Source organism: Podarcis erhardii, assembly GCF_964252035.2.
Source record: "Podarcis erhardii genome assembly, chromosome: 6".
NCBI lineage: Eukaryota > Metazoa > Chordata > Lepidosauria > Squamata > Lacertidae > Podarcis > Podarcis erhardii.
In genome coordinates this window covers 97,713,246-97,728,762 of record NC_138510.1, presented here as the reverse complement: position 1 = coordinate 97,728,762, position 15,517 = coordinate 97,713,246, and the positions used below count along the sequence as shown (strand labels likewise).

General features: G+C 44.3%; 1 protein-coding gene across 3 annotated transcripts in view; it reads right to left on the bottom strand.

The window, feature by feature from the left end:
* Window positions 1-14,176: 14,176 nt before the first annotated feature.
* SELP (selectin P) overlaps window positions 14,177-15,517 on the bottom strand; it is a 30,743-nt gene continuing 29,402 nt past the window's right edge. For all 3 annotated transcript variants that reach the window (XM_081867310.1, XM_081867312.1, XM_081867311.1), the window contains 2 exons: window positions 15,428-15,483; window positions 14,177-14,778 (listed from right to left, as the gene is read on the bottom strand). In XM_081867310.1, coding sequence (XP_081723436.1) covers window positions 15,429-15,483 — 55 coding nt within the window. In that variant the 3' untranslated portion in view covers window positions 14,177-14,778; window position 15,428. The remainder of the gene's footprint in view (window positions 14,779-15,427; window positions 15,484-15,517) is intronic.

The window sequence follows — 15,517 nt, the reverse complement described above, 5'->3', positions numbered from 1 at the left end:
ATTGTAGATCTGGAAGGGACCCCAAGGATCATCTGGTAGTCCAGATCCCCTGCAACACAGGAATCTCAGCTAACGTATCCATGACAGATGGCCATCCGATCTCTGCTTAAAAGCCTCCAAGGAAGGAGAGTCCAAGGGAGACACGGTTGACAGGCTCTTGCCATGAGAAAGTTCTTCCTGATGTTTAGCCGGATTCTCTTTTCTTGTAACTTGTTTCCATGGATTTGGGTCCAAGCGTCCAGGGCAGAAGAAAACAAGGCCACCCGATGATTTGCACCCTGGTTTCCCAGGTCTTAGTCCAACACTCTAACCCAGGGCTTTCCAACTTTACACATTGGTGACATACTTTTTACACATGCCCCCCAAATCCATTCCCTGGTCTGCGAGGAGGAGGAGGAGGAGGAGGAGGAAGAGAAATGGGAGGAGAAATGGGAGGATGAAGTGAACGTTATGAAAGATGAGAAGGAATCGTTAGTGAGGCTGAAAACAATTTATGTTTGACCAAGCGACCAGGGGATGGATGCCACTGATGCCAATCTAGATGGTGAGAGATGGTGATCTTTGTTCTTGAGGAACAGGGAGGCCAGAGAGAATCTGGATCACTGGGATGGGGGGAGGCAGCTCCCTGATTCAGGAAGAGTTCAGGGATGGGATGAGGAAGGGAGAATAACGTGTGCCACCTTAAGATCCTTGCAGGAAAGATGAGATATCAACGTAATAAACAAATGAAAAAATTAACAATCTTTTCTCTTCTTTTCTCTTCCAGGCAGCCACAGCAGTGAGACCAGCAGCTCCAGTACAGCTCTCCCCCCCCCCCCCGAAGGCCCAGTTCCCCTTTCCTCACAAACCCAAATAGACAAATAAATAAATAGATAAATAATTTTTGTTTTATTCTAATAAAGGTTGTTGTCAGGGAACTGCCATCAGCTCAGAGGCGAGAGGTGGAAGGGCAGTTGGGTTACAGGGAGGCTCCGGAAGATCATGAGAAGCAGCACTTACTCCGCAGAGGAGGGAAGCCACGCCTCTAGTGGGGAAGGGATGCAGGGCTCGGAGGATGCAAGGGAGAGCCAGAGCACCATGCATGAGCAAAGCGGGGGAGGGAGGAGGAAGGTTCCTCTTTGCCCATGCCCTCTCTGCGCAGTCGGTTTACGCGCAGAGGCGAGGCGTAGGATGGGGGTCAAGAGACTACTCTGCTGGGGAAAGTTTAAGGACCGCCCACTCTCAGATTCTGCTAGTGACTGAGCAAGACATGGAATTGAGACGTTCTGCACTGTGAATGATTTGCACTGATAATAAAGCCTTTGAAGAGACCAGTGCGGGTCTTGCCTGTTCGCTCTTGAGTAACCACGCTGGCAGACATAACAGTTGTATTACAAACATGCTAGTCTTTGATCATCCTTTTATCCTTGGGGGTGCTTTTGTCCAACAGTTGTGAGTTGTGGGCATGGGTGCGAATCCGGGGTCTCACTGCAGGAGTCTACAGTTTGGCTCCTTCCCTTGTTGTTGCTCTTAGATGGAAGTGTGGATGTGTGAAGGCAAGACAGAGACCGAGGAGGGCAGGGGAGAAATTCTGTCCAGTTTGTGCATTTTAAAGTGAACCTATAGGCACATTCTGGAACAATAATGTGATAGGTCACTCCAATGACTGTTGAGGGGTGAGAAGTTCTAGGAGTCTTGGCAACTAACTTGGCTTTGTGCTTCCTTGGAATGAGGCACAACAGACACTGCAGTGTCTTTTGGATGTATGGTTTTTCGCACATATAGAGCTTGGCTCTGGGATGGAGAGGTGTGCAGCATTACATCTCACAAGGGGCTGGTTCCTGAAAGCAAAGCAGCCCTGGACTCCAAGACATCTCTGTGCCTCTGTCCCAGCCTTCCTTTGGCCAAACTGCCAAGGTGGTTCTGACCTTCAGCCCCCATGCAGAGCTCTTCTCATTTCCACTTCCTTGTTCCCATAACACCTTGCCCAAAAACCTCTGTGTAAAAGGATAACTTTTTCCCAGTGTGACATCAAAAGGTTACCCTTTTGTCTTGTAGATGGCTTTTGTGATGGGTTAGAGGCAGGGTCATCATCGCCCTCTGTTAAAAAAACAAGGTCAGTCTCAGCATTATTCTCCATCACCCCTAGTCTTTATTGCCACATGCACAAGATTCCGGAAACCTGTGTAAATTGATCCATATTCATGTCACCCACCCATTAGTTCCACAATCAAAGCTGATTCCCACCTCACCCCCTTATTGATTACTATAAACTATATATACTATATATAATAATACATTAAAGTGGACAAATAATGTTAAAATTAGATCAATAAACGTGTCACGCATTGTCTGAAAACCTTTCTCATAATCAGATTTTCTTTTGTGAATGAAATAAAATTCTTTCAAATAGTTTTTTAATGTTGGCATTTGTCTGTCTTGAGAAGCAATGGAGTGCGCCTCTGGGCGTGAGGTCAAAAGTCAAGCAAGGGTGTCAGCAGTCCCAAAGTGACCTCCCAAAGGGAGCAAGCCTGGGCAGTGTGTCTGGAGGTCCTGGGCTTCCCAGATGGCCTTGCAGATGTGTCTCCAAGGAAAGCAGAGTTAGGCACCAGGTGGGCTGCAGGAGTTGTCAGAAGGGGTTGTAAACGGCGCCATCCAACCGCCTGAGGGACTCCAGTCCAGATTTGGGTAGGGTTTACTCCTTAGCCTTCGGTTTCCGAAGATATAATGTTTCCAAATGAGACTGGACTGTTCTTCCCAAAATCATGGTACACGAGACCAGAACGAGCTCAAGAAGCTTTAGTGAGAGTTTACTGAAAATATCTTCAAAATTCTCTGTCCCCTGAAGTAAAACATTTCATTATCTATATAATGAACACACTAAGCATGGACATTTTTACCTTGAGGATCACAGCCTTGATGGATGGAACAGAACAAGCAGGGACTGCGCACCCAGTGTTTCACTATAGCCCCAAGGGAAAGCGGGAAGTGTACTTTCAGGTGCACAGGGTGGGGCTGGTGGGGGTGGTAGAGAGAGACTACAGATTTATCCATACCAGAGTTTACTATTTGTAGCACTTTGCATTCCCATTAATTTGTATAGTCCACATGACGTTACTTTCAAGCAACACCAATCTTGGTTCTTTCTCTCTGTAAAATTTGATTCACCCAATTTAGAAATAATCTGAGAAATGAGAAATTGGTCTCAGGGTTGCAGATGGTTTGGAGTTTGTTTGGGGTGGGTGGATCAATTGTTATTTTCTGCTATACCCTGCTACTTCATCGGGGCTGTTTTTTCAGCGGTGCTTGTCACTATACCTCTCCTCTCTCAGGTACCCTAGACCAGTGTTTCCCAACCTTTTTTGGGCAAAGGCACACTTGTTTCATGAAAAAAATCTCGAGGCACACCACCATTAGAAAATGTTTAAAAAATTAACTCTGTGCCTATATTGACTATATATAAAGTAACTCTCTTTAATAGGAATCAAATAAACACAAATAAAGTATTTTATAATTACTTTATTATGAAATAGTAAGTAAACAGAAATATGAAAAATTATAAAATACTTTATTCAGTGAACCTGTGAGGGCCCGCCCTTTGCGGCAGCCGATTGGCTGCCGCCGTGGGCAGTGAATATTAATGATGTATCATTTTTGTGCTTCATGCTGTGGCCACAGACATGTGATCTGATGGTGAATTTGGGGTGACCCAATGCAAAAATCCTGAGAATCCCTGTGGATCCATGTTTTGTAACCACGTTTTTGCACCATTGCAGCCCCAGGCAACAGTGGGTGTGTGATTTTGGGGGGGCAGGCTGTAGCCATGGACATGCTATGTGATCTGATGGTGAATTTGGGGTGACCCAATGCAAAGATCCTGAGGATCCATGTGGATCCATGTTTTGTAACCACATTTTTGCACCACTGCAGCCCCAGGCAACAGTGGGTGCGTGATTTTTGGAGGGCAGGCTGTAGCCATGGACATGCTATGTGATCTGTTGGTGAATTTGGGGTGACCCAATGCAAAGATCCTGAGGATCCATGTGGATCCATGCTTTTAAACCACATTTTAAGTGGGGAGGGAAGGAAAAACACAGAACGGACAAGGAGCACGAGAGGGGTGTGCAGAGAAGCAGCTGGCTAAGAATGCAGGAGAGGGGTATAACGGGGAGGGAGGAAAGGAAGGCAAAAGTTTTCCCTCACCTACCCACCCAAGCCAGCCAGCTCGCACGCTCTCTCTCTCTCTCTCTCTCTCTCCCTCCTGCCTGCTTGCCTGGAGGGGAGGGGCTTTCCCTGCTCTTTGTTCCGTTTGAGCAAGCACAGCAAGGAAACAGAGGCGGGTGGGCAGTAAGACCCTGAGGCAAGTGCGGCTTGTGCTTGCTCAGCAGCTTCTTCACGGTGCTCCGCGGAACGGTGTTCTTCATCCCGCCGGCGGCGGCTCCCTCTCTTTCCTCTCAAGCAGAGCGGCCTTCCTGCTCCAGCCGCGCCTGCGCTTGAGGAGTTTCGAATCTGCCGCCGCGCGCAGGGTGACGTCACGGCCGCCGCCGGGCCAATCCGCCTGCTCGGCCCCGCCTCCCTTCTTCTCGCCTCCCTCACGAGAGGAAGCGCCTCCCTCGCGCACGGCGGATGCAGCCTGAGCAGAGTCCCCTCTCGCTTAGAGCAGTGTTTCCCAAGCGGCACACGAGGCAACGTGTCGCGGCACACTAGTGTGCCGCGGAACACCGGTTGGGAAACACTGCCCTAGACTGACATCTCAAGGTATACAACTGAATGCAATGTGATGAGCCCACAAATTGGCATGCTCCAGTGGTTATCCTTTCAACCAAGTGGAAACATGTGAATCTGTGTCAATTTGATTAAACTGAAAACAGATGTTGAAAGAGATGCAGGAAACAGAGCCATAGCTATGGAGGGGCTAGCCGGTGCGGAGGGGGGTTGCCTCCAAAGGGGCACCATTGTGGCTCCCAGCCTGTGTGTGTGTGTGTGTGTGTGTGTGTGTGTATGCAAATATGGAAGGGGGGTGCCAAACTGGGTCTTTGACCCTGGTGAAATAAAGCCTAGTTTTGCCCCTGCAGGAAAACCCAACCAGTCACTAGAGAAACAGAATCCCATTTTCCTCACTGTTATGTAGTGAAGTTTCACCCTGGGCCAGCAGGGGGATACTGTAGATAGTTTTCACTCAGGTCTGTAGATAGTTTTCACTCAGGTCCACGTCAGTTATTTTAGGCGGGAAACTCTGGGTTGTTGTTGCTACAATGTTGACAGCCGGCTGCCTATAAAAGCAGGCCGGCTGAGCTGTTTGCTAGTCAGTTCTATTCCAGCTTACAAAATAAAGAGCTGCTTTGGAGAAATCGCTGTGTCGTCTGCTATGTCAACCCACAACTTAACACTCACCACAGAGGATGGCTTTGTAGAAATACATCAAAATTTCATGCAATCCATAAAGAAAGCAAGGTAAAAAATAAGGAGAGAAAAACAATCCATCATATATTTATATACAACAAGCAAGATCATATATAATAACAAATCAGATTTCTTCCCTAGATATTTACAGTGTTCTCAATGATGCTGTTTTCTACTTCCATTTTTTGTCATGTTGAGAAGAGGGTCGAGAGATGTGCAGGAGCACACCTCAATGCCGACTATCTGAGCAGAGGAGTGTTGCCTGGGCAAAGTGACCTCATAAAATCCCGGGGTGAGGCCAAGGAAAGCTTGGCGAATCCCCAGCAGGGCCTTAAATGAGCTCCATGTCAAGGCAGTGCAGTGAAATTTTAGATCTTCAGGCCAGAAACCAAGACTCAGAAATCTTGAGGAATTAAGAAATCTGGTTACAGATTGGCTACAGCCCACAGGTACATCAGATTAATGAACTCTTTAAGATGAATAGGAAAAATGGCTTTGCAGAACAAAAGTCTCAGTTTACCAAAGACTTATTAGATACAAATATAAAAGGATAATAAAAAATGTACAAACTGCTGTTGGAGTGGCAAACTAAAGAGGAATTTGTGAAATTGAGCATGACTTAGCGGACAAAAGATGTGGGTCACTGTATTGATTATGAAATATGAATTTTACAGCATGTTATGTGACAAAAGAAAATATGATGAAAATATCCCACAAATGGTATTTAACACCCATCAGATTGGCGAAAATGTCTAAAAAAGAAAAAGGTATATATGGGAAGTGTACAGTAATTAAATTGTGGGATCTTTTATTAATATGTGGTGGTCCTGTAAAATAATTAAGGAATATTGGGAAACTATATATAATGAATTTGAAAAGATGTTTTAAAAACTTTCCCCCAAACACCTGAGATTTTCCTCTTGGGGATGGTAACAATGGAGGTCCCAAAAAAACAAAGAGTTTATTACTATACACCACTGCCACATCTAGAACCTTATTGGCACAAAGGTGGAGAACAAGCATAGTCCCCAGTAAGGAAGAATGACAGTGTAAAATGTTCGAATATGCTGAACTGGATGGTCTGACGAACAGGATAAGAGAAAATGAAGATAAGGAATATAAAGAGGAATGGATAATGTTTATTGACTATTTCAAGAACCAGTATAGACAGATACATAGCTTTGCAGGTCTCCAGTAAATCCAGCAGAGTTGAAATAGATGGTGTATTTAATAGATAACAAATTGGATGATTTAAAATGTGGCTCACGCGGAGCAGAAAATAGCAAAGGAACCAGGAAAAGTGAGGAAGGGAAGCCATATGGTCTATGTATATATGCTGTATTTGGTACGAAGTTCTAAGTGGGGTGGGCAAGGGGAGGGGGGTTAAATATGCTCTCTGTTCCTGTTTCTGAAAATGCAAAAAAGAGGGGGAAAGATGCTGTTTCCAGTGTCTTGGTGCACCAATGCATAAAACCCACATGGCCCCTTTCTCAATAAACAAGTAATGTAAGGGTTCAGAATCGGGGCGACATCGCCCTTTGTCTCTCCTGCTAGCTCCACACACCTACGGATCATGTCTCTCACTTTCCTCTCCCAGCTCTGCTGATGGGTATTTTTTGATTCATCTATTTGCAGTATTATTATACTGCAAAATGTACTTAACCAGTTGCTGTGTATGGTCTTCTGATATTAGTTCTTTGAACTGGTCTCTCTCTGAGAGGGTCAGATTTATTTAATACTAGACAGTTAATAATACGTTGTTTGCAAATACTGAAATAAATTAGGGATTTGTCTCAGTTCAGTAATCATAAGACTTCAAAATTCTATCTTTAAATAACTTTATCCACTAAATCAATTCACTTTCTCTCTGTAACTGCAAATCACTTAGCATACATTTGTCTTTTGATTTCTCATTATAACATAGATCAAGATCAAGATCAAAACTTTATTAGCAAAGCCAACAGGCCACAGCTATACAAGAATTAAAAATAAAAATAAGAATAAAAAGAAGAAAAGAGCAGGCAAAAGGAGGTCCGTCAGATGAACAAGTCTGTCACTCAGATGGTGGCCCTCAATTTCACAGCTCTCTCGATGTACCTCGCGACCTTCTCTGTTATCTGACTATCCGTATCAGATAAGAGAAAATACAGTGTAATGTCTGGTGAGCGGCCGGGGTTGGAGAGAGAGAGTGGAGTAATAATCTCATTCCTTAGGTCTTTGTAAATGGGGCAGGATAGGAGGACGTGGGACACTGTTTCCGTGTTACCATCTCCACATGGGCAGAGACGTTTTTCAAATGGAGTCTTTTGATAACGACCTTCGAGTATGGCAGAAGGAAGAACATCCCATCTAGCCAATGTAAAGGCACGTCTGTATTTTGGGATGGTTAATTTAAACAGATATGAAGCTGGGGAGTCAAAATGAGAAGGGGGAGAGTAGGTATACCATGGGCACAGTTTCTTTAAGATAGTCAGGTTGTTTTGCCGTTCAATGTCTTTCAGGCGCTGGCCTATTAGACTCTTTGCTTTAATGAGGCCCATTGATAGTAGGGACTGTGAATGCAAACCGCATGTAAGGAGTTTTTGATGCACAGTTTTGAACCACTTGCTTTTGTGAGGGTCTTGCATTACTAGAGGCAGTAGACCAGGTGGATTTAGATTAAGACGAAGCCAATAGTTGAATGTTCTTTGCCAGGTCTGAGTTTCTACAGATGGAAGGCAGGCCTCGAGTCGTAATGCTGCGTTTGGAACACAGGTGGGGACGCCGAATATCTGCCTTAGGAATTTAGACTGAACAGTTTCAAGACTGGAGCAGTGGTTCCCCGTCCAGATTTGTGCCCCATACAGTAACTGCGCCAGAGGTTTTGCTTGAAAAACTTCAAGGGCTGCTGGGATGTATCTGCCCCCCTTCGTGTAAAAGAAGCGGGACAGCATCTTAATACTTTGAGCTGCTTTTTCTTTGGCACATTTTTGATGGACATCCCAGGACCCAGTCGACTGGAAAACGATGCCCAGATATTTGAAGGCTTTAACCTGTTCAATTGTCTGGTTATCCATCCTCCAGCTGTACTGTCTGTGTTTCCTTGCAAAAACCATAATTTTGGTTTTCTGATAGTTTATTGCCAGTTGCTCTCTCCTGCAGTATGCTGAAAGTTCACCTATGAGCCTATTTAAGCCTATTCTTGTTCGAGATAGGAGTATCGCATCATCAGCATACAAAAGTACTGATATTGATTTGTCAGCCAGTTTGGGGGCGTGGAAGTCCGGAGATGACAAACAGTTAACCATATCATTGATGTAAAAGTTGAATAGAACTGGGGCCAGGATGCAACCTTGCTTGACCCCCTTGCTGACAGGAACTGGTCCTATAAGATGGCCATTTAACGAAGTTCTTACATGCAGCACCGTGTCTTTATATAAACAGCTGATCAGAAATAATAGTCTTTTGTCTATACTTGATGTGCTCAATTTATCCCAGAGTCTTGCACGTGGAATTGAATCGAAAGCAGCCTTTAGATCGATAAAGGCTGCATATAGCACCCCACGGGTTTTTTTGGCATATTTGTCAATTAAATAGGCTAGGGTGAAGCAATGGTCTATGGTGGATCTGCCTTGTCTGAAACCCGCTTGCTCTTCCGCTAGAATAGCTTCAGTTTCCAGCCAGCTAGTTAGCTTAATATAAAGATGTTTGGCATATAGTTTGCTGGGTATAGGCAGAAGGCTGATTGGTCTATAGCTCGCCGGGTCTGGCATAGGTCCTTTTTTATAGATTGGAATAACTATTGCCTCAGTCCAACCATCTGGGAGTAAACCCGTTGAGTCGATCCAAGAGAATAAAGACGCCAGCAGGGGGGCCCACCAGCCAATGTTGGACTTCAGAAGTTCGGCAGGGATGTAATCATTCCCTGGGGCCTTGTTGTTCTTTAATTGTGCGATTAAGTTCTCAACTTCCTTTACAGTTACTGGTGGCCAATGAGGTAGGTCCTCCAATTGAATGCATAGTTTGTAATGTTGGGCTTCCTGGTCATAGAACAGAGATTGAAAATGGCGCAACCACTCCATTGGTTCCACTGTACAGATGGAATTAGTACGCTCCTGATCCAGTAGACCAGATATGGTTCGCCAAAAGCAAGTAGTATCTTTCTCGTGTGATGCCTTAACCAAACTGTGCCATGCGGCTCTTTCAGCTTCCAGTTTCTTTCTCCTTAGTAATTGTTTGTAAGACCGTCTCAGATAAATATAAGCATTAAGTAGGGGAGCAGTCCCTAATTTCCTATATCTCTGGTAGGCTGTTCTCATTTGTCTCCTTGTTTGCCTGCACTCCAGGTCGAACCAGCTAGCTCCGTCCTTTGCCCTCTTTGTAGCGGCGCTTTGTATCACTGTTGTTAAATGGGGTTTCAATCTTTCCGAAAGTAATTTAAAGCGTTCCATAATCGCATCTACTGAATTGCCTGACACAATAGCGGAGCGAATAAGCTTTAACTCCACTGACTGAAGAAGGAGGGTTAGATTTTCATTCAGTATTGGGGACCATTTGAGTCTTTTGGGAGCAGGTATACCCAAATTTACAGAAGGTATATATTGTGGCTCGGCAATAGAATAGTCAAAAGGCCGACCTGCAAGCTCTAAAATTAGAGGTAGGTGATCACTCAGAGTATTGTGGCCCACTTGAAACTTCCTTACAAGGCTGTGAGCAAATCTTGAGATTAGAATATAATCTATAACGCTTCCCCCAGCCTTGGAAAAATGGGTATATTCCCCGGGGCGATCCCCCTCTATGTTGCCGTTTAATATCAGCAGTTCCCTCCGTCTGGCAGCCTGCACTAAGCAGAGACCTGAAAAATTACTTCTGCTATCTTTGGACAGTCGTGTCGCACCAATATCCGTCTGTTCTTCAGGGTCCATAAATAGGTTGAAGTGAGTGTATAGACTATTGTCATCTGTTCCTATACGAGCGTTAAAATCTCCACACACAATAGTCAGGGCAGACGGGTAAGTAGATTCGAGAGGCTCTAAAAACGCCTCTAGCTCAGCCCATGTAGCCTTGGCCACGGGATTTTTTTGGCCTGGGGGAATATAGACATTGACCAGCAGAAGAGTAGTTCTCTTGAAGCTAAGTAGAGCGGCTGTTGCTAAAGAATTGCAGCTGGGTAGGGCTGTTAGAGAATGCGCCAGCTCCGTGGAAATGAAGCAAGCTAGGCCACCACTAGATCTGCCGCCCCTTAGAGATGGAGAGGCAGGCAGGTAGTGGCAGTTATACCCATTGAGAAATATAGGGTCATTCTGCCATGTCTCCTGAAAGAAGATGATGTCAAATTGCTTAAGGTAGCACAAAAATTGTTGGTTGTTTTTCTTGGCGTGCCAACCCGCGATATTCCAAGACAGCACTTTTAGGCCCCGGGCCCTTCGGGGAGCTGGGTCTATGTCACCACGTCCAGCAATTCTTTGGTGTCTAAAAAAACACACCCATTGGCTCTTTTCGAGGATGACTGCTTGGAGAGAGTGTAGTGATTCTCTCTTCTTGGTGATTTGGGGCTAGATTTTGGAGTTGGGGGGGAAGCTAATTCGTTCGGAGACAATTTAAGATAGCTGTGCCAGGAGCTTTGAGATTTCACACCTTGATTTGGTCTTACTTTATTGTACATCACAGGGGGCTCAGATTGTAATTCCACGTCTACACATTTAAAGGTGCCTCCCACTGTCTTCTTATCCACTAGACATTTGGGAGATATGGGCTGCACATGCGGGTCTTTCATTGTCTCACCTTGGTCATCCTTTTTTTCTAGTCTGCTTCGAAGTAAATCAAGTCTTTTCAGGATCTCAGTTTGAGCTGGAGAATGCAGTGACCAGAATCGCTTTATCAGCGAGAGTTCTTCCTCCAAAACGGAGTCCTCACTATCACACGTGCGAGGCCAGACGCCAGTTGGATGTGGAGCTTCCTTTTTTTCATTTGGTACTGTTTGATGGAGATGATCCTGCTGGAACTTATGCTTTCTATTTTGATGGTTTTGGTGGTTGGTTTTTTCCCTTTTATGAGCTTCCATTCCTATGCCCTTGGGCCCCATCAGAGAGGTTAAAGGTGCTCTATTTTCAAATATTCTTAATAGGACTATTCTTTCTTTTTTGAATAGGTTTTTAGCTCTAAAAATAAGGCTGGCCAGATTATGATCTAAAAAGGTAATCAATGCTCGTACCGAGCAATCATCTTGATGTAGATACTCTATAGCGGCTATGTCGGATGCTTTTACTACCCCCGGTAAAATGCCACTTATAATGGACAAAAAGTGGTCTATACGGTCCGACCCTGCATAAAATCTAGGCGGTTTAGGATAATTAGCAAAGACAAGCTTTTGTGGGATTAGGACTAAACTCCATTCTCTTTTGGGACACAACATCTGTCGAGCTTGAGAGGAGTGGTTCCCCTCAATAGTTTGGGTCGCCAGCTCACCTCTGTCTACAGATTCTGTGCTGGCCATAAGAGGACTCTGGGGCAGTATAATTGTAGCTGGATTAGTTCCTTTGTCCCAGCTCGGTGTTAATTCTTCAAAACTTGGTTTAGATTCTTTTATAGGTGTATCTACTTTACGTGTCTCTTTGATGGCACTCGAGTTGGATTTGTTTGTTCCACTTGTAGAAAGGGATGGAAGAAGGTTAAAGAGCTTCTGCCAATATTTTTTACAGGTACGGTGAGTTGTCTTAAGCCGCCTTAGATTTTTCATATTTTTGCTTTTCTTCATCTTAGGCTCAGCTTTTTTTTTCCTCCGGGGTTTGCTGGGGAGTGGTGGGTCCGGGCTGGCTAGGGTATTTGTATTCTGGACTGAAGCGCTCACATGTTGTTTGAAATTATCCACTAGGGTCAGGAGAAGCCCGTTTGTTATCGCTAAAAAATTTTTGACGTTAAGGAGATCCGTAGAGATCTGGTATATCTGCTCCTGAAGATAATCACCCCGCATTTCTGTTCCGCTGTCATTGGCTTTCAGCCAATGGGTTGAAAGGTTGCTTCCAAGTTCCAGCGGTGACAAATGAGGATTAGCATCAGGTGTGTTGGCTGTATTAGCCTTTGTAGCATTCTCTGCTATGGCAAGTTCTTGGGCCAAATTTGTTGGATGGTTTGTCCTCTTGTTGTTTGTTTGCAAGTCCTTTAGCTGTGTTGACCAATCCAACACTGTGAGTGGCAAAGGCATAGCTACATCTAGAATACTCTCATTCTGAGTTCTCTTACTCGAGTCTTTTTGAGGAAAGTAGCTGGTAATTTTGCTTTGTCTCCTTCGGCGCTCCATCGGGCTCTGTGGTGAATTAGGCAAGATTCCTTGGTCCTTGTATTTTTTCCTGGTGAGGACCATAGTGGGTATATGGATATATATGGATATATGGTAGGGGGTGCTTGCTTAACGGCGACTTATCTTTTGTTCTAAGCTTGTGTTTCTTGGGGTTGTAGCTGCTTCAGTTCCTTCCTTTTTATTTTTTTATAGATAAAAAGCTCGGCGTCCTTCCAGAGGAGTAGCTGATTCCCCCGTCTGCTAATTACCACCTCTCACTCTCTCCATATCCACCACACTGGCTCTTTCTCAGTACTAGGAAAGAAAATGAACTGTAGCAGAATGGAACTCTGACCCTTTGTTAGTCCAAGTTTTTAGCCAGGAATCAAAGCAGGCAATCAATCACAGGAGCCGCTCCTTTAGGCATTTGTTGATGGGGGAGGCCAGCTTGGTCAGTAGCACAGCAACAAGCCAGTAAAACAATAAAACGTTAACTAGGAAAAGCAGGGGCAGTAGTGAGGTGATAAGGCAGCCAGTAAATCATTAAAACTATAAAACTATAAAATTAGAGTCCAGGAAGGCTAAAAAAACCTACTTAAAATCTTAATTGAAGGCAGGCAAACCTGACTATGCTGCTATCTCCGTCGCCATCTTACCGGAAGCCCATTATAACATATAGCTGTCACTGTTGAGAATTCTGAGCTCAATATTCTTCTGTATCTATGCCAAATATTAAAATAGCTTTGGTGCAATTGTTTGTTTTAATCATGTCCCTTATTAGATGTGCTACTATGCCTACTGATATATTTAAGATCTATTAATCTATTGTGCTCTAGTATCAGAGCACAGTATCTATTGGAAAAATCCCAAGAACATTGAGGGGGAGAAACATTAAAGGTAAAGGTAAAGGGACCCCTGACAGGTAAGTCCAGTCGCAGATGACTCTGGGGTTGTGGTGCTCATCTCGCTTTACAGGCCGGGGGAGTCGGCGACATTACTACATTTTTATTCTGCCATTCCACCGAGAAGCTTGGGGAACTGTACCTAGTTCCCATTTTATCCCAGCAACAAGCCTATGAGGTAGGTTAGGCTAAGTGTAACAGGCCAACCTCGCCTAATGAGCTTCAGAGCTGAATGAGGATTTGAATGTGTTTCTATTCTACCTGTGGATATAGCTGGTAGCCAATGGAAAATTTGCTAAGCTACTAGGTTTACCTGTGCTAACAAAGTATACGAAAAGTTTTTTTAAGCTGCCATGTATTCAATGGCACACTAGAAATATCTGACTGCAGCCTCATAGGCAGTCAATTTAAAATTTACAAGTGCAGAATGTGGTGCTGACTGCAGAATTCAGCTTTGGAGCATGTTCTCTTTCATTTGCTTTAAAAAATAGACGTTCCTGTTCTGAGTGGCAGCTGGCATTCTCCATGGTATAGTTTGTGCCCACAAATTAACAATGTTTTCCTAGTCTGGACAGCAAGGCAAAGGTAGGTTTTACTAGCACGGTATGTGCATATTACATGATCTAGTCATATCTTGGCAGTGATCCCCACGTTTGTTTTAATGTTTGGGTATTTTTTTAAAAGGCAGCCTTCAACAGGATCTGAAACCAAGTCTGGGTGAAGAAAGAGAAATCAGTATGTCCAGAAATATTTTACAGCAGCTTTTGACAAAGTTTTTCAGCAACTGCATCTTTGCAAGACCTTTTAATGATAATGGTTCTTAATGTTGAGAGTTGGCAGTAGTCTGACAGCATAAGAAGAATGAAGGTCATCTAAGATAGACAGGTGATGAAGGCAAATGCTGAGACAATTTGAAATCCATTAAACACTACAGTGCGGATGATGACTGGAAGCACGAATGTAAGCAGGGTTTGCTGGATCAGGCCAGTGACCCAACTAGTCCAGAATCCTGTTCTCACAGTGGCAGAACAGATGGCTGCAGAAAGCCTGCAAGCAGGACCTGAGGACAAGAACACTTCCCTGCCAGCCCATGATATTCCGAAGCATGAATTTATTCCATCTCCAGCAACCAGGCAGCAGAAGCTCTCACTGACAGTGGTGGCACAGATTAATGTGGTTGCAAGAAAGTCCCATTGCATCAGCACTTTTCTTCCATGGACATGATCCAGATGAGTTCTGTGTGGATACAAATGAAATGTAGGAATACAGTTTACAATCACAGAAATAAGGTAGGTTCTAAAAATGTACACATCTCAAGGGTCAAAAGCTAATGTAAAGTGGTGTCTGAGATGCTCTGTAAGGAAAGAGGTGGTGTTTCAGGTATTTGGGACCTGAGCCATTTAGGGCTTTAAACATTAACATGAGCACCTTGAATTGGGCCATAAAACAAACCAGCAACCAGTGCAGCTGTCTGAAAGCAGAGGTTATATGAGAACTAAGTGGAACCCCAGTCAGTAATCTAGCTGCTGCATTTTGGTCCAGTTGAAGTTTCTGAGTAATTTTTGAGCACAACACCACATGGAGGATTAAGCATGCAATGTGGAACCACAGTAATAATTGCACTTCCACCTAACAGCGTAAGAAGAGCAATGCTTTAGCAGCATGAAAGAGCCCTGGGACAGAAGCAACCCAGTTCAGTTAGTTGACACACATAAACCAGCCACAAGAGGGCATAAAAGTACCGGCATCCAAAGCATCACATTAATGCAATACAGTGAATTAAGAAGTGTTCTGTAAATAGTGTAGCACAAGATGCTCAGATTCAGAAAGGAGAACTGGGCTAGTGGGTCTGAAACATATCAAAGCAACACAATGACAGGCTTACCTTAAAAAGCAGAGCTGAAGCCTGCGTTGGAGAATACACCAGGTGCTCCCAAATCACTATAAAGGCAATACAAACAGAGGGTTATTTTTC